A 19,806-nucleotide genomic window follows, 5' to 3' on the forward strand; every position below is an offset into this window, starting at 1 on the left:
CTTTAAAATTGCATACGTAAAAAATTTAGACTTTAAAAACCATTAATATACTCTTCCGCTAAGCTGAGTTTATAATTTTCAAAGAAGCGTAACTTCTATCGGTGGATCTGTGGTAGAACATTCGCCTGTCATGCAGAAGGGCTCGGGTTCGAAACATGGGCGGCGCTTTCGTTTTTAATCAACAGAGAATACGCTACATTAGAATTACTTCGATGCAATAATTTAAATGGAACACGAAATTTCGTTCTATTTAATAACAACCCAAAATTTAATACTCTGTTAATTTGTAATAAACGTTTCCGATAAAGCTGAAGGTAGAACGTCCGCCTGTCAAGCAGGAGGACTTGGGTTCAAATCCCGCCCGATGAGATCGCAAATTGGTACTAAGACGATTACCGTAAACAATTGGTGGAAGGAATTTATATGAAAATCCATTTCCAAAGATAAAATAGACCTCGTACCATAGATTCAAAATAAATGCCTCGCTCAATAATCTTTACCATAGTTACCATGATAACCATCTAAACATCCATGTTTAAATTGTTTTTAGTTATATTTTTTCCATGGATCAAAATAAAAATGTTATTGTTTATTTTTAAGGTTTTAATTAATTTTATATTATATGCATAATTTAATTCCATCATAAAAGACAATAAATGCTTTGATAAAATGAAATTATATTGAGTCCTTGTTTTAAAATGTTAAATTTTCAAACTATTTCTTATTAAATAATATTTTATAATATTTTATTTAATATTATATTATATTAAATTTATTTGTGGAATTACTTGCAGCTCAACAAGTGTTATTCTTTAATTATGTAATACCAGGAATAACCGCGTACGCCCGACTTATTATCTTGACTAAAAAACCAACGTATACATTTCGACAATTTCTAATAAATTTTAATCGAAAGATACTGTGTCATTTTTTTACCGTCAAACAAGTCCGTCGTGCAACGGCAATATCAAACGTCACGTTTAACTTTTTTGGGCAATATCTGAATTAGAAATTATTTTGAAAAACGTCCAAAATTAAGATACGGAAACTTAAAGGGTTACACTGACGATTTTAAAAATCTGGGTTAAAATCCAGTAATTCCTACTCTACCATTTATAATTTTCTCGTAGCTCAAGCGGAATCTAATTAATTTAAACGATGGTGCGGTGTGGCCCTTTAAGAAAACTATCGAAAGGAAGATATAAATCCATTAAAGATACAATTACGTAAGCTCGAATGCAAAACGTTTCCGAAAGATCCCGTAGGTGGCGCGGCTAAACGAATTAGTATCGCGATGGAACGTGCCGATAAAAGAAGTGATACGAACGGCGGTGATAATATTTTTATTAGCGAGATGTCAAACTAGAAAATTGCTCTTCGCCCGGAGTAATTAAAGAGTGAAGTTATGTGGGGGGAGCAACCCCACCCCAGCGCCTCTCTTTCGATTACTTCTGACGCGCGCGTCCCCTAGCGGAATTTGTCCGCGCAAATCGACCTTTTTTCCCCGCCCACTTCGTGGCGGTCCCGTATTATCGTAGATTCGTGGGTACCCCGAATTAATCCAATAACCTGATAGACTTCGACTGGCCGGTGCGGTTAACGCCTCTCCTGCCCCCTGGCGGTGGATTTAGGCAGTCAGAAGAGCGTCGAATAAATTGTTCATTTCTATCCGTGTCCCCTGATGAATGTTGACATTGTAAGGCGATATTGAATTACCCAACCAGTCAAGCGTCTCTCACTGTCTGTTCTCCTTTCTTCTCACCGACCGTTTTTTCTCCCCATTGACAATCGCGGAGCCATTTTATTCCCGATCTCCGTTCGTCTCTTCGGGATTTCGTGCTCCATTCAAGCCTACCCGTCCCCCGCCATTCCGGAACGCGTATACCTTCTATCGGTCTCGAAGTCTTTGTAGCCGATGATGGCGTCGGTGGTGAAAGTGTGGAGTGGCGATAGGTGGCCGCTTTCACGTCGTTTGACGGACAGCAGCGGCGCCCAGTTCGGACCGAGTCCGAGTTATCTCTTAAGTGTTTTTTGTTCGCTAATGGTCTGTTTAAACAGACATTGGCGGCGTATTCGCAAAAATGATGGAAGGGTTTGTTTCACAGTACGAATAGCTAAAAAGCTCAATGTCTTTTCACTGGATTATATCAGAAATATATAATTTATTTTTATCTATTGGAAAAGCATAAATCAACGTGCTTACAACTTAGAAGTCGGATTTTCGATATCGAAGTTTTTGGCAGGCCGGATTGGGCTTTTTTCATAAAACTGAAAAGTTTGGGTCGGGCATTTTTCATAAAACTGAAAAGGTCGGGTCGGGCTTTTTACATAAAACTGAAAAGGTCGGGTCGGGCTTTTTTCCTAAAACAGAAAAGGTTGGATCGGGCTTTTTACATAAAACTGAAAAGGTCGGGTCGGGCTTTTTACATAAAACTGAAAAGGTCGGGTTAGATTTTTTACATAAAACTGGAAAGGTTGGGTCGGGCTTTTTTCATAAAACTGAAAAGTTTGGGTCCGGCTTTTGATATATTAGTGATCGGGCCTTCAAGTTTCTATTTTATTTGCAACAGCAAATCTCTACATACAGAAAACGAATCATTATCACTTGTTAATCACTTTTCCCACGTTCACTAATTTTTGACCGTTTCTCAAAGAGCTCCAAGCGCCATCTACTGAAAAAAAATGAATCTGGGAAGCTGCTCTAGCATTTAGTACAAGGTAATACCATATGTAATATAATTCCTCATAAGTATGCCACTGTACCTTTATTCCATTAAAAAATCTTCACTAACGGTTTGTTTCACCACGAACCAGTAAAAAGGTTAGATTTAAACCTTTTGATTCATCCTAGTAATTTTGGGAGTCACACTATTGGCTACTTACATATGTATTTAAGCCAATGGAAAACCTCTAAATTGAGAAGGAATTTTTGGTGTCGGAATTTTAGTCAGTCCAATGTAGGTTTATTGAAATTTATAAACTCGCTCGGTTTATGCGGATGAAGTTAAATAATGAGTAGTTTAGAAAAATTAAAGGTTGGGGAAATGACCAATACGGTTCAGTGATCGCTTTCCGATAGTGGAACAAGTCGTCGAAGTGGGATATTCCACCAGCGTTATTAAAACCCATACAAAGCCTAGAAGAGTTAGCCCTAGGCTCCAAAGAATCTGCAAAGACTCCAACCTTGTAGATGCCCCGGAAAAGCTCAACCTGAATTTCAACTATTTTTTTTAATAAACCTGCTTCTTTTATTTGACAATGCAAATTTATTTTAGTACCTGAGTTTTCGAGAATTTCATTAATTTACAAATTACTTGCATTAACAGCACTATATATATTTTAGTGCATTTTAGATCATTTTAGCTCCTAAGCCTTGGTTCTTCAAACCGGTTTGTTTACTAACATAATGGCCGTCGGTTTATCAGACGTAGAGCTAATGGTGCGACGGCATAATCAGCATTTGAGATTCGATGACGTCAAATATTACGTAGGGTACGGATGACGCAATATCTGTGAAACAAACCGTTAGTGAAGAAATAGAGCTAGTGGCATACTTATAAGTAATTATGTTACATATGGTAATACTATAAACATAAAAAGTGCAAGTTTTTCGGGTCGGGCCGGGTTTCAATTTTATCGGGCTTCTTCGGGTCGGGTTTTCGAAATGAATAATTTTGGCGGGCCGGGTCGGGTCGGGTTTGGGAAATAAATAATTTTGGCGGACAGGGTCTGGTCTGGTCGGATCGGGTCGGGTTTCAATTTTGTATATTTTAATTGGGTCGGGTCGGGTTTGGGAAATAAATAATTTTGGCGGACAGGGTCGGGTCGGGTCGGGTCGGGTTTCAATTTTATATTTTTTAATTGGGTCGGGTCGGGTTTGGGAAATAAATAATTTTGGCGGACAGGGTCTGGTCGGGTCGGTTCGGGTCGGGTTTCAATTTTGTATTTTTTAATTGGGTCGGGTCAGGTTTGGGAAATAAATAATTTTGGCGGACAGGGTCTGGTCGGGTCGGTTCGGGTCGGGTTTCAATTTTGTATTTTTTAATTGGGTCGGGTCGGGTTTGGGAAATAAATAATTTGGCGGACAGGGTCTGGTCGGGTCGGGTCGGGTCGGGTTTCAATTTTGTTTTTTTTAATTGGGTCGGGTCGGGTTTGGGAAATAAATAATTTTGGCGGACAGGGTCTGGTCGGGTCGGGTCGGGTTTCAATTTTGTATATTTTAATTGGGTCGGGTGGGGTTTGGGAAATAAATAATTTTATCGAACATGGTCTGGTCTGGTCGGGTCGGGTCGGGTGGGGTTTGGGAAATAAATAATTTTGGCTGGTCGGGTCGGGTTTCAATTTTGTATTTTTTAATTGGGTCGGGTCGGGTCGGGTCGGGTCGGGTCGAGCTTTAATAATTATAATTATTGGAAGTCAATAGGTCTTTTTGGAAAGCAGCGGGAATTGAAAATAATATAAGTAGGGGATATAATATTATATTATATTATATTATATTATATTAATATTAATATTAATATTATTATTATATACCACTGGCATGAATGTATTCATTTCTATATTTATATTTATATTTTATAATAAAAACACAACGAAATGCTCTGGTATTAAATTAAAAGTTTATTGATTACAACACGACCCAAGTTTCGGTAACCTTCTTGGTACCGTTGTCATTTCTACCATAAACCACATCATTATCCTAGCTACAATCTGCGGCTAGGATTAACCCAATCAGATATGCAAATACCCGTTCCACTACAGAATCAGATGATAATAAAAAATAATGTTGTTACTATTTTGACTTATTTTTGTTCAATCGAAAAGATTATTTTAGAAATTTACGAAATTATATTAAAATAGACAAGTTTCGAGGCATTGTCCATCAAAATAATTTTTGATCGGCTTCGCGTGACTAACGTCATAATAACTAAGCCCCTCCCATTCCGCGACTGAATGAGGACAACATAAATCAGTAGATATATATATATATATATATATATATATATATATATCCATTTTCCGAAAGTGCAAGTCCTATTCGTTTTATAAGAAGTTAATTGAAATTTACCAAAGTTGGATTTTTCGTCCTTGAACCAGTCGAGCGCGGCGGGTTTGACGTAGAAGACCTCCCAGCCAATGGAATGGGCGCTGATTCGCCTGATATCCAATAGGCGGTTCCCTTCCTCGCTCATGCTATCCGGAGACATTATTTGGTATATCCGTACCTGAAAAGTAATAAAAAGAGTCGAAATGGGAAAATAGCCGAGGAATATCGGAAAGAATAGAAATAAACGTGATCCAAAGAACATAGTTTTTCGGGACATATTTTTCGCGATTTGGTAGCATTTGTCCGAATCAAGGGCAATTTGTCCGAATACTCATTTGTCTGACCTGTAAAAATATGGCTCAGATGGCCGAATTACGGTATCATTTGTCCGAAAATTATTTTGTATAATTTCTGGGCAATTTAACCGTTCTATCCGTTTGTCAAATGTCCGAAATGTCATTTGTCCCAACGTTATACATTGGCTTTAGTCAAATTCCAAAGAATCACATTTAACCGAATCCGTAAAAAATAGAGTCCCAAACGTGCGGTTTTTTTTAACTTCAATCTAACCTAAATTCCAATGAAAACAGACACCTTACCTAACCTAACCTAACCTAACCTAACGGAATCAAAGCCAACTCTGAATTAACACCAAATCCAGCCAATTGTTGGTTAAAATAAAACAATTTCGTGATGCAATTATAAACGAAACACTATTATTGCGATGGAAATTCGAACAAATGCTACTACTCGTTCAGACAAATGACACTCAAGGTCATTAAATTCGTACAAATGGAACCATTTCGGTTTTAGAGTTCGGACAAATGAGTATTCGGACAAACGCGACACTATTCGGACGAATGAAATTCGGCCAAATGCTACTACCCCATTTTTGGCTTAAGAGATTTACGAGTGTTCGGTCTAGTTTTGAAGATTCATACCTCTAATAGATGCGTTCTTGGGTCTGGATATCTGTCGACGATTCTGGGTCGAGGCTTCAGTTTGTATAAGTGGAATTCTGCCTCTAGAATCCGCTCTTTGGATGGTACGTCAGACGTTATGTTAAAGTAGAAACGCAACGGGTGGGACGTATCTGTTTCAGACAAAACATAAACAAAAATTGTTAAAGTATTTATCATATAAACCTTCGAAAGAAAAGATTATAACGAAAATTCACAATGGAAAATTACCTAAAGTAAATAACATTTTCAATACTTTGTGGATGTACTTCCATCATAATAAAAAGAAACGTATTCCATTAGCTTTTAAATTAGGTTTACTTTTATAGATCCATTCAACATAGAGGTCAAACAAAACTTTAGTAGTCTAAATAATGTATGTTGTACTGTTTCATTTCTATGCGGGTTGGAGAGAAGACGTGTTTTATATCTCCGCTATTGTGTATACAGGGTGTTTCAAATTCGTTCAATCGATGCTGCATTTCCGAATCACTCCTACTGCTCGTAGCAATTGTTTCGCGTAAGAGAAATCGCTGTCACCGGTTGGAGAAATACATTCGCGTGTTTCAACTCGCCCCCACCGTTTGTAGAAATTGTTTCTCGTGTTACAACTTGCCACCAACACTTGGAGCAATTTATGGTGTTCCAACTCGCCCTCCACCACTGGGAGCAATAGTGTTTGGTGCTCCAACTCGTCCCCCACCACTTGAAGCAATAGTTTCTCGTGTTCCATCTCACCAACACCGCTTGGAGCAATATTTTCTTGTGTTACAACTCACCACCACCACTTGGAGCAATAGTTTCGTGTTTCAACTTTCCCCACCACTTGGAGCAATAGTTTCGTGTTTCAACTTGCCCCCACCGTTTGTTGTAATAGTTTCCCATGTTACCACTCTCCACCACCGCTTGGAGCAATAGTTTATGCCGTTCCAACTCGCGCCCCACCACTTGGAGCAATAGTGTATAGTGTTCCAACTCTCCACCACCACTTAAATTGGAGCAATAGTTAATGCTGTTCCAACTCACCCCCACCACTTGGAGCAATAGTTTCGCGTGATCCTTTTCAGGGCGATAATAATTTCCCGAATTTTGGAAACATGTTCGATTTCACTTTCAATCGGGGCGAAATCAATAACGTCCGAAACGTATTTACTGCGAATCTCGAGCTTTCCTTCAACGCTTTACAAATAACCAATAAACGCTTCGATAAACCGAATTCAGCAATTCACTAGTAGCTATTAATACTCAGAGTCTGAACACGCAAGCTTCTAATTTATATGGTCCTTGCAGCTCGGGCTTAATGTTTTCTAAAGCAAACACACGACATCTGCTAGCTTCAACGCAAAAAAAATGGTTTAGGCCTAACAATTTTTTTTGCGTCGCAGTGGTTTTGCCCTTTTCTAAAATGAAACCAGGCTTAAGTAAAAAATTGCGTTTATAAACTGAATGTCGAACCTATTTAACTTGGTTTGACCGAAAACAATTTTGGTTATGAGGGAGGGGGAGACTAAAGAGAAATGGTTTTATTAACGTTTTTTATTTTGAAATTTAGTGGTGGAGAAATACAGGGTGTTTGAAAAGGTTATGCAAAAATTTGAAGGAGTTGTAGGGGGTGAGTTGAGAAGTATGCCTGTTTTTTCTCATCTTCTTACGATGAGTTATAAGAGCGCCAGAGAGCTTCAAAGTTTGTAAACTAAAACAGTATTTAAAGTCCCTGCTGCTTGGTTTTGAGCTTGTTGCAGCCTGGGCTAGTAGGCTACACTTTCAAGCTCTCTGGCGCTCTTTTAACTCATCGTAGGAAAAAAAACAGGCATTCTTCTCAACTCACCCCCTACAATTCCTTGAAAGTTTTGCATATCCTTTTGAAACACCCTTCATATTTTTCAAAGTTGAAATCCCTCCCTAAAAGATGTAGAAATTAAAATTCATTTACGTATTTAATAATAATTTAATAATAATAATTTTATTCATTAACCCTAATCTTGTTCGTACAAATATAAGGCTAATTCATTGTATGACTTTTAAGCCACAACACAATTCATACTTATCAACTTTACATTTACGTCAACATGTTCACAATTTATATAGTGCTTGTGGAAATATTGGAAACTTTTCAAATGTAAACAGAATGTCGTGTTTTTGCCAAGCCTTAATATGTCAAAAAAGCTACCTGCTTAAAAGGGATCGCTTGTTGCTGCCGTAAAGGTGAAACATTTCCATTATTTTAACAAAGCACTATGTGAACAGTGACTTGCAGGTCCTGGCTCTCGGAAGTATTACTTTTTGGCGATTTCCTGGGAGGAAGATTTATTGAAGCGTCTATTCAAAAACGTCGGAATACGTAAGCTTTAGGAAACCAATGAGATTCTGTTTCGATTTTTTTAGGGGGGAAGAAGCTTACTTTTCGAGCTTGAAGAGCAACGCTAGAAATCGTTTCAACAGACTCATTCTCCCTAAACAATACTAAGCACAAATATACTTGATTTTAACACACTGAAACTACTCTTAGAGAGCGAGAGCAACTCATTAATTAGTTTTTGCTTCAATTCGAAAATTATCGTTCAATCGAAACGAAGCCTACTTACCATATTTTAGGCTATTTTCTCGACTATTTAAACAGCGTACTATTTAATACAAGGTGTTTCAAAAGGTTATGCAAAAATTGAAGGAGTTGTAGGGGGTGAGTTGGAAGTATTCCTGTTTTTTGCCCATATTCCTACGATGAGTTAAAAAAGTCCCAGAAAGCTTCAAAGTGGGACTCTGGAAGGAGGCTGCAACAAGAGCAAAACCTAGCAGCAAGGACTTTAAATACTGTTTAAGTTACCTTTTTACGCTGGTTTCCTCGATTTGTTTACCAATCACACCTAGGAGCCACAAACACAAGGAGAACGCAGCTAGCCTTTAAACACGCTAAGGCAGTGTTGTGTACAAATTTCATTGGACGAGTCTTTACGCTGAACGTTTTACGGAAAGGGGGAAGACAATTTCCGTTTTTTCCCCTTCCGACGGCAGCAGGCGCTAAAGCGTCTAACCAATGAAAATTGTACACAAGAAAATCCACGACTTTTGACAGGTTGCGTTCTCTTTGTGTGGAATGCTGTTTGTTGCTCCTAGATCACACGAACCCAAACCTTAATGTTCGCATTTCCCCGCTGCTTGGTTTGGTGCTTGTTTCAGCCTACTTCCAGGGGCTAGTAGGCCACACTTTGAAGCTCTCTGGCGCTCTTTTCACTCATCGTAGGAAAATGGGGGAAAAAGGCATACTTCTCAACTCAACCCCAACAACTCCTTAACATTTTTGCATAACCTTTTGAAACACCCTGAATATCTGTATAATACGATGCTTAAATTATTGTACGTTCTAAAAATTATCAACATGTTCTCCCTAAATAAACAAATATTTGTCGAAGGTACTTAACAAGTTAGTTATCAATAACCACGTTAATATTCCCTGGTAACTCGGTAGTTATCGTTCCAATTTTAGTATTTGTAATCTAAATTCTACAAACTGCAAAAAACGACTATAAATATGGAAGTGGTTTATAATTACTACGTGTGATGGTTGGAAATAAAATTTTGAAACCAATAAAGAGTTTTTTTTCTAGGTTTGAAACACACGCCCCGATCGCGTGAACTATATCACCCTGTATATTTAGTTATAGTTTTTCCCCCTGTAAAGCCGTATCAGTTCCGTATACATAAATTTACGGAACGACCCAGCCTGGTCGTATCTGGGTCCAACTTTTAAAATAATTTCAGTGCGTGGAACAGGAGTTGGAAACCGCTATTCAGTTTAACTCTTGCTTTGGAAATTTGTTCTCGGAAAAGGCGAGCTATTAGCCACGCGGGCGACCATGTTTCAAGCTTCTCGCGTCTATATCTGAGTACCCTGTATTTTCCGTCTCATTAAATCTTACACGCTCTTTTTAAGATGAATATATTCCTTAATTATTTTCCAGTAGTCTTTACCCTCGTCCGTATAATTTTTAGCGCTACCAACTAAGCAAGGTGAACTTTTAATCTGGAGGGCTGCAGTCTCTAGGTTTGGGAAGCCCCATCTCTTTTTAAATGGGAATATTTTTACAAACTAAAAGTTCACGCTTGTTCCCCGTCATTTCCGAGCACGCGGAGTTCAACTTATATCCCCGCTTTCCCTTTAAATTGGGCTTTCCGCGATGCAGTGACCCATTTGCTTGAAAGCGTGTAGAAAGCTAAGGGAGGCTTCCTGCTCTAGTGTCAGTCGGACGCGTAGTTCGGCGATAGGAGACCTCCAAAACGCTATCTCTTCATAAATGAGGCTGTTAAATGTCCCTGTCCCTGGGGGACCTGGAAAATTAGTGTCCGTAAATGACAAGGACACGCGATGTCTCATTTTGCCTTCTCTGTGCTTCCATATAATTGCGGAGACGAACTCCTGGATAATAATAGACTTGTAATCGACGACTACAGTCTCCGTTGGCGCTGTTGAGTCTTTGGAACATTTCGGGTTTTTTTTAAATTGCACAACCTTTCAAAAAAGGCGTTGATTCGTCTCCGTTGTTACCTAAGTTTTAATGGAGTTAATTAAGTCATCATAGAGTTAACTTAGCTCACGTTAAATAAGCCCTAATGGAATTAACTACGCCACCATGGAGTTAGCTTACTTCATTTGTAATAAAATAAGTTATCATAGAGTTAGCATAGCTCAGGTTCAATTAAATAAGTCATCATGAAGTTAGCTTAGTTCAATTGTAGTGAAATAAGTTATAAAAATAATAATCAGCTAGGCTAATACCCAAGGCACCACCTTAGGCCCAAGTCATCTAGCGACTCTTAAAGTTTTTAGTTCAATACAATGCGTAGGAGGGTGGTAGCAAGCCCTTCATGCCACGCGAGCCAACAGCTCCCTACACTACAACTATAACCGTTAACCTCTAAATAAGTTATCATGAAGTTAGCTTAGTTCAATTGTAGCTAAATAAGTTATCATGAAGTTAGCTTAGTTCATTTGTAATTAAATAAGTCATCATGGAGGTAGCGTACGTAGCTCACCTGGAGTTATATAAGTTATTATGGAGTTAACTAAGTCCCTGGACTTAATCAAGTCTTCAAAGAATTAACTTAGTTAATGAGGAGCTAAATACGTTCGCATGGAACTAAGAACCCAAAGAAACAGTGAATCTAAAATGGCACATGTACCTTATACTAAAGCGAACTAATCTATATAAGACCGAAAACCGTTCCCGTAGAGTTAACCGACTTTGTTTAAACTCGGGGTTCTAGTAGACCTTCATGTAACTTCAAATTCCCCTTAGGAAAAATTTCAATGGGCTTCCGTTTTGCCATGGCAACCGAAATAATTTTTGACAACTCAGTTTGTAATTTTCTTTACGGGATTTAACATGGGAAAATCACTGATTTAAGGATAGAGGTCGGTAATGGTTAATCATTATCCATGATTAAATTGATTTTTTTTGGGAAAAAATTAAAAAAAAAACAAATTTACCGGTTAATATTTCGGAAAATTATTAAAAAATATGTATTATTCGTAAAATTTGAGCTTTTTATCGAAAAAAACGTCCTGTAAATAATTTTTAAGATTTCCAAATTATGGATTATTGGTCGAATTCGGGTCGTTTTGGGTAAATGCAAGTAATTTTAGGTAAATGCTACTCACATTTTGTAAAAACGAAAATGTTAAGGAAAATTTCGATAATTGTGATACATGCTAAATAAGGTAAGGTAAACATGCCGGGGGCAATGTATTTGGATATTTAGGTGAAATGAAATTGGGTAAATGTATGGAAATTTAAGGAAATGCAATTAAATTGGGGTAAATGTATAGAAATTTAAGGAAATGCAATTAAATTGGGGTAAATGTATAGAAATTTAAGGAAATGCAATTAAACTGGGGTAAATGTATAGAAGTTTAAGGAAATGCAATTAAATTGGGGTAAATGTATAGAAATTTAAGGAAATGCAATTAAATTGGGGTAAATTTATAGAAGTTTAAGGAAATGCAATTAAATTGGGGTAAATGTATAGAAATTTAAGGAAATGCAATTAAATTGGGGTAAATGTATAGAAATTTAAGGAAATGCAATTAAATTGGGGTAAATGTATAGAAATTTAAGGAAATGCAATTAAATTGGGGTAAATGTATAGAAATTTAAGGAAATGCAATTAAATTGGGGTAAATTTATAGAAATTTAAGGAAATGCAATTAAATTGGGGTAAATTTATAGAAATTTAAGGAAATGCAATTAAATTGGGGTAAATGTACAGAAATTTAAGGAAATGCAATTAAATTGGGGTAAATGTATAGAAATTTAAGGAAATGCAATTAAATTGGGGTAAATGTATAGAAATTTAAGGAAATGCAATTAAATTGGGGTAAATGTATAGAAATTTAAGGAAATGCAATTAAATTGGGGTAAATGTATAGAAATTTAAGGAAATGCAATTAAACTGGGGTAAATGTATAGAAGTTTAAGGAAATGCAATTAAATTGGGGTAAATGTATAGAAATTTAAGGAAATGCAATTAAATTGGGGTAAATTTATAGAAGTTTAAGGAAATGCAATTAAATTGGGGTAAATGTATAGAAATTTAAGGAAATGCAATTAAATTGGGGTAAATGTATAGAAATTTAAGGAAATGCAATTAAATTGGGGTAAATGTATAGAAATTTAAGGAAATGCAATTAAATTGGGGTAAATGTATAGAAATTTAAGGAAATGCAATTAAATTGGGGTAAATTTATAGAAATTTAAGGAAATGCAATTAAATTGGGGTAAATTTATAGAAATTTAAGGAAATGCAATTAAATTGGGGTAAATGTACAGAAATTTAAGGAAATGCAATTAAATTGGGGTAAATGTATAGAAATTTAAGGAAATGCAATTAAATTGGGGTAAATGTATAGAAATTTAAGGAAATGCAATTAAATTGGGGTAAATGTATAGAAATTTAAGGAAATGCAATTAAATTGGGGTAAATGTATAGAAATTTAAGGAAATGCAATTAAATTGGGGTAACTGTATAGAAGTTTAAGGAAATGCAATTAAATTGGGGTAAATGTATAGAAATTTAAGGAAATGCAATTAAATTGGGGTCAATGTATAGAAATTTAAGGAAATGCAATTAAATTGGGGTAAATGTATAGAAATTTAAGGAAATGCAATTAAATTGGGGTAAATGTATAGAAATTTAAGGAAATGCAATTAAATTGGGGTAAATGTATAGAAGTTTAAGGAAATGCAATTAAATTGGGGTAAATGTATAGAAATTTAAGGAAATGCAATTAAATTGGGGTAAATGTATAGAAATTTAAGGAAATGCAATTAAATTGGGGTAAATGTATAGAAATTTAAGGAAATGCAATTAAATTGGGGTAAATGTATAGAAATTTAAGGAAATGCAATTAAATTGGGGTAAATGTATAGAAATTTAAGGAAATGAAATTAAATTGGGGTAAATGTATAGAAATTTAAGGAAATGCAATTAAATTGGGGTAAATGTATAGAAATTTAAGGAAATGCAATTAAATTGGGGTAAATGTATAGAAATTTAAGGAAATGCAATTAAATTGGGGTAAATGTATAGAAATTTAAGGAAATGCAATTAAATTGGGGTAACTGTATAGAAGTTTAAGGAAATGCAATTAAATTGGGGTAAATGTATAGAAATTTAAGGAAATGCAATTAAATTGGGGTCAATGTATAGAAATTTAAGGAAATGCAATTAAATTGGGGTAAATGTATAGAAATTTAAGGAAATGCAATTAAATTGGGGTAAATGTATAGAAATTTAAGGAAATGCAATTAAATTGGGGTAAATGTATAGAAGTTTAAGGAAATGCAATTAAATTGGGGTAAATGTATAGAAATTTAAGGAAATGCAATTAAATTGGGGTAAATGTATAGAAATTTAAGGAAATGCAATTAAATTGGGGTAAATGTATAGAAATTTAAGGAAATGCAATTAAATTGGGGTAAATGTATAGAAATTTAAGGAAATGCAATTAAATTGGGGTAAATGTATAGAAATTTAAGGAAATGAAATTAAATTGGGGTAAATGTATAGAAATTTAAGGAAATGAAATTAAATTGGGGTAAATGTATAGAAAATTAAGGAAATGCAATTAAATTGGGGTAAATGTATAGAAATTTAAGGAAATGCAATTAAATTGGGGTAAATGTATAGAAATTTAAGGAAATGCAATTAAATTGGGGTAAATGTATAGAAATTTAAGGAAATGCAATTAAATTGGGGTAAATGTATAGAAATTTAAGGAAATGCAATTAAAGTGGGGTAAATGTATAGAAGTTTAAGGAAATGCAATTAAATTGGGGTAAATGTATAGAAATTTAAGGAAATACAATTAAATTGGGGTAAATGTATAGAAATTTAAGGAAATGCAATTAAATTGGGGTAAATGTATAGAAATTTATGGAAATGCAATGAAATTAAAAAAAATGCAAATAAGTTAAGAGGTTAACGGTAATAGTCTACAATATTGTTTCATAAGTTTGTCACTTTGGGGAATATTTTACTGAGAGCTAGTAACTAAGTGACGTCATCACAAGAAGATAATCTCCCTCTAGCGAGGCGCTGTTAAAGGCGACGTGTGCAAGCGGACGCAAAACGACGATGAAGCCCGTAATGCTGTCTGTCTTCTGAATAGCTCTCAGTAAAACTTTTGCATGTGAAGAATAGGAAGTGTCAGACTTATATGTAACAATATTATACACTTATGGTGCAGGGAACTGTTGGCTCGCGTGGCATGAAGGGCTTTCCACCATCCTCCTACGCATTGTAACTTGGCCACCTGTTTAAAGGCATTAGAAGTCGCTAGATCACTTGGGCCTAAGGTGGTGCCTTGGGTATTAGCCTAGCTGATTATTATTATTATTATTATTATCGCTATTATTATTATTATTATTTATCGAATATTTACATACTAACTTTATAAAAAGTCATAGATATAACTATATTACTTTACTAGGAGAATTGCAAATTGATCAATTATCTGTAACCCGGGAAAAATCCGAACTAATCTTTTTATATAAATTGTTAAAAAATCAGATTCCTAGCGAGGACTTACTTTCCAAAATAAACTTAGTTGTCCCTAACTATTATACAAGGCACCCCGAATTGTTCAAAATTTCTAAAAGTCTTTTAAACCCCATTAACCGGATTTTAAAAACTGCAAACAAATATACTGAAGTAGTCGATTTATTTAGCTGTAAATTATCTGAACTTCAAACTTTACCGGCTCTTAATACGTAGGAGCCCTGAAAACTGTTCTCAATTAAAACTATATTATGCTTTTCACCTTTCGGTCATTTTTAAACACTTTGCACATATAATTTTTATGCAATGTGTGTCAACTAGCTGACGCTGTAATAGTGTTGTTTTGATACACAATAAACCAGTTTCCATTTCCATTTCCATTAAATACCATTAAATTTGGGTAAATTAAAAAAAAATTACGTAAATGCGAATAAATTGGAATAATTCGATTTTATTTGGTTAATTCTAATATATTGGGTTAATTCGAATAAATTTGGGTTAATTCGAATAAATTACGTTAAAGGGAATATAGCCTGCAAAGCAATCTTTATGGAAGACCCCTTCAATTTTTCAAATTTCCTTGTACAGTGGTGCCAAACAACGAATAAATTTGGTAAAATAGTAAAATTTTGGTAAATTTATATAAAATTCGCTAAATATAAAGAAATTCGCTAAATATAGGGAAACTTGGGTAAATATAGGGAAATTTGGGTAAATATAAAGAAACTTGGGTAATTTCGAATAAATATGAGGAAAATGTACGTCGTTTTGTGTAAATGCGAGTAAATTTGGGTGAGTGCGAAGAAAACCAGCAATAATTTATCATTGGTTTCGAAATGAGGGTCAAAAATTGGCCATGAACTAGTGAGCGTATTTAAGGGTCTTTAAAAGTTAAAACCCCTGAACCGAGTAATTTGGTCAGCGTACGTTTCTAACCCATTACCCCAACCCCCAGAAACCATTAAAAACCCTTCCCTAAGTAAAATCCTGGATACACCCTTTATCTGGGTTTTCTAAAAATACCATTTTAATGGAACTCCGATTATATAGATCTGGCGACTCCAGTTGTGAGGTTCTTTCACGAGTTGCAATCTCACAAAATTAAGGAAAATCAGCCATCTTGGAAAATGGAGGTAGAAATTAACTTAAACGTCAATAAACCACGATGTTATCCAGATATATTTCCGTGTTATAGCTTAAACTATATAGCTTTTTGGTTTTTGAATAAATAATTTGTGAATTAGAAATTACAAGCTAAAACAAACATACATTCAATTCACTTCATTCACCAAAATGAATTCAGAATAACCTAGATTTATTTGGTTCAATGAATTTGAAATCATATGACGCAACCATTGAAACTATTTTAAGAAGCGTTAATGTGATCAGCAAAAATTTTTCTGCCTTAAATATTTTTTTATTTAAGTTAATTACGCAAAGAACTCTGCCCTCCTACTCTATTTAACCCGACCACCCGTGCGATGGTTTAAGCCTAATTGATTATTTAAATCCTTAACAAATTCCAATTTACTTTCATTTACTCACGAATTTCTGTACTAAAAATACTAGAAATTACCAACCTTATCTTTGAAATACCAAAATGCCCGTGTCTTTGCCAATTTATTCGCATTTACACAAATTTATTCGCACTTACCCAAGTTTATTCGCATTTACCCAAGTTTATTCGCATTTACCCAAATTTATTCGCATTTACCCAAATTAATTCGAATTTACCCAAGTTTATTCGCATTTACCCAATTTTATTCGCATTTACCCAAGTTTATTCGCATTTACCCATCCCATTTACCCAAATTCATTCGCATTTACACAAATTTAATATGTTAAGATGGTATTTTTAGAAAACCTAGATAAAGGGCGTATCCAGGATTTTACTTCAGGAAGAGTTTTCAATGGTTTCTGGGGGTTGGGGTAATGGGGTTGAAACGCACTTTGACCAAATTACTCGGTTCAGAGGTTTTAACTTTTAAAGACCCTTAAATACGCACACTACTTCATAACCAATTTTCTGGCCTCATTTTCAAACCTATGATCAAGTATTCCTGGTTTGCTTCGCACTCACGCAAATCTATTCGTATTTACCGAAATTTCAATTCTTTTACCCAAAATTACTCGCATTTACACAAATTTACCTAGATTTTCCCATATTTATTCGCAATAATCCAAGTTTCCCTATATTTAGCCAAATTTCCCCTTATTTACCCAAGTTTTCCTATATTTAGCCAAATTTAAATACATTTCCTATTTTTCGCACCAACCCAATTTATTCGAGTTAACCCAATTCAATATATTCGAACTAACCCAATTTATTCGCATTTAAACAATTTTGTTCACATTTACCCAAATTTAATTTCATTTCCTAAAATTTCCCTGAATTTATTCAATTTTACCTACCCTTACAAATTTCCCTATACTTTCCCAAACGTATTCGCACTAACCCAATTTATTTACATTAACTCAGTGTTTTTCGCATTTACCCAAATCTATTCGCATTTACCCAAATTTAATTGCATTTCCTTAAATTTCCCTACATTTACCCAATTTTTTGCGTCTACCCAATTTTAATTATGATTTCATAGAATCAACTAAAATTTCATCCGTTTAAAAATTAAAACATTTCAAAATTTCAAAAACGTTAAAAAAAATTTAAATTGATTTTAAAAATTAAATTTAATCAAGTTTAAACGCAATTTGGTCAATTGGGGGACCCTTAAAATCCTTCAAATTCCCATGTTATTTTCAATGGAAATAATTCCAAATCATGTTGTCAAAAACGATTTCGGTTGCCATGGCAAAACGAAAGCCCGTCGCAACTTTTCCCTTACAGGTTTTTCAAGTTACATGGAGGTGTACATTATACCCGACTTTGAACAAAATCGGTGGCTATCACCTCGGGTCGTCTCCTTATTAGTTCATTTAGAGTTAAATACGTTAACATGGAGTGAACTAACAAGGAGTGTACCCAAGGTGTTTATTGCCGATTTAGTTCAAAGTCGGCCGTAATGTAGACCTATATGAGATATGAAATTTCCCAAAAGGAGACGTTGCACTACCTATTCGATTTGCCATGGCAACCGAAAATGTTTTTGACCACTTACAACCAAAATAAGATTTTTTTTCCTTATTTTACCCAAAATTTGTTACAAATTTACCCTAAAAATGTTTCAATTTTCCCAAACTTGATGAAATTTACCTAAATGTGGTCCAAATTACACATTTCGTGATTTTCAAAATTTTTCAAAATTTTCGTAGCTAGGACCCTGTGATAGCGAAAAAATCCCATGCTTTTTTAGTTTAAAGTGGTCAAAAACATTTTCGATTGCCATGGCAAATCGAATGGGTAGTGAGTGCAACGTCTCATTTTGGGAAATTTCATATTTCATATAGGTCTACATTACGGCCGACTTTGAACAAAATCGGCAATAAACACCTCGGGTACTCTCCTTGTAAGTTCCCATTGAACCATCATGTCTAAAAAAGGCTTTCCAATAAAGTGAACTAATCTCTTAAAGGCGGAAATCCTTTCCCATAGAGTTAGATTATCTTAAAAACGGAAATCCCTTGGAAGTATCCATCGCGTGATAGCATAGCTCACGTTTGGCTCACTTAAAGTGGCTTATCTCCAGAAATGGGTCACCGGGAGGCGGGGGAAAGATTTTGATTGCTTTCAGGCTTTCACGACGCTCTCAACTATTTATTTTTGTTTTCCACTACCTTAGACGGAATGGTCGGCCCCTGTAGATCTTTTGGCCTTGAAGGTGGTACGCCTTGAACGTGGGCGGACGTTTACCTAGTCTCGCGTAGCAGGTGTCTCTAACGATTGATTCTAAAATGTTTTCTAATATCCAGATAGAAGAAAGATTTAAAACAAATTATGTCCTATTTTTATGAAACAGCCGAAATGTTACGTTTATCGTCTGCTACCAATTAATTTTGACTTAATGCGAAAATTTATCAGAATGTGGAAGATTTTTAACTCCGACTAAGCTGAAGATGGCGCTGCAAAACATTAGTAGTTTTCCCGCTTCTATTTAATAACGGCGCGCTCTAGTGGAAACCTAGCATAACACCGAGCGTGCGTCGCGCGCCGTTATTAAATAGAAGCGGGAAAGTCTTCCTAGTGCTGTGTAGCGCCATCTTCAGCATAATCGGTAAAAGAAACATTCTTATTAAATTTATTTCCAAAAAACTTTTAATTTAACTCCGACTAAGCTGAAGATGGCGCTGCAAAACATTAGTAGTTTTCCCGCTTCTATTTAATAACGGCGCGCGACGCATGCTTGGTGGCAGTCACCGTGGCACGTTTCAATTAACACCTTATGCATCGCGACGCGCTCTAGTGGAAACAAAGCATAACACCGAGGGTGCGTCGCGCGCCGTTATTAAATAGAAGCGGGAAAGTCTTCCTAGTGCTGTGTAGCGCCATCTTCAGCATAATCGGTATAAATAACATTCTTATTAAATTTATTTCCAAAGAAACTTTTAATTTTGGTATTCTGAATCGCGACTCTAAAATACATAAATAAATAGCTCTTGAAATGGTCGAGGATTGTTGGAAAAAGCTAGTTTATTTTCCGCGAAAAAGCACTATGCAAAACCACGTATTTCCTCTAAAGTAGCCTTCATCTACGATGCAAATGATATTACATTCTCGAGGGCATCTCGGCAATTCCTAATGAACTATTACTAAAATTCCCGCCAAGCGTGTTAAATTGCAAAAGAGGTTTC

The 19,806-nt window shown here is 35.4% G+C and overlaps 1 protein-coding gene across 1 annotated transcript in view; it reads right to left on the reverse strand.

The window, feature by feature from the left end:
- The window catches only part of LOC149926620 (bone morphogenetic protein 4-like), a 57,042-nt gene that overhangs the window by 19,877 nt on the left and 17,359 nt on the right, over positions 1 to 19,806 (reverse strand). The window contains exons 2-3 of the mRNA XM_090158173.1: positions 5,989 to 6,140; positions 5,069 to 5,225 (exon numbers count right to left, since the gene is read on the reverse strand). Coding sequence (XP_090014299.1) covers positions 5,069 to 5,225; positions 5,989 to 6,140 — 309 coding nt within the window. The remainder of the gene's footprint in view (positions 1 to 5,068; positions 5,226 to 5,988; positions 6,141 to 19,806) is intronic.

This window comes from Leiobunum rupestre, chromosome 9 (genome assembly GCF_980474605.1).
Source record: "Leiobunum rupestre chromosome 9, qqLeiRupe1.1.hap1, whole genome shotgun sequence".
NCBI classification, from domain to species: domain Eukaryota; kingdom Metazoa; phylum Arthropoda; class Arachnida; order Opiliones; family Sclerosomatidae; genus Leiobunum; species Leiobunum rupestre.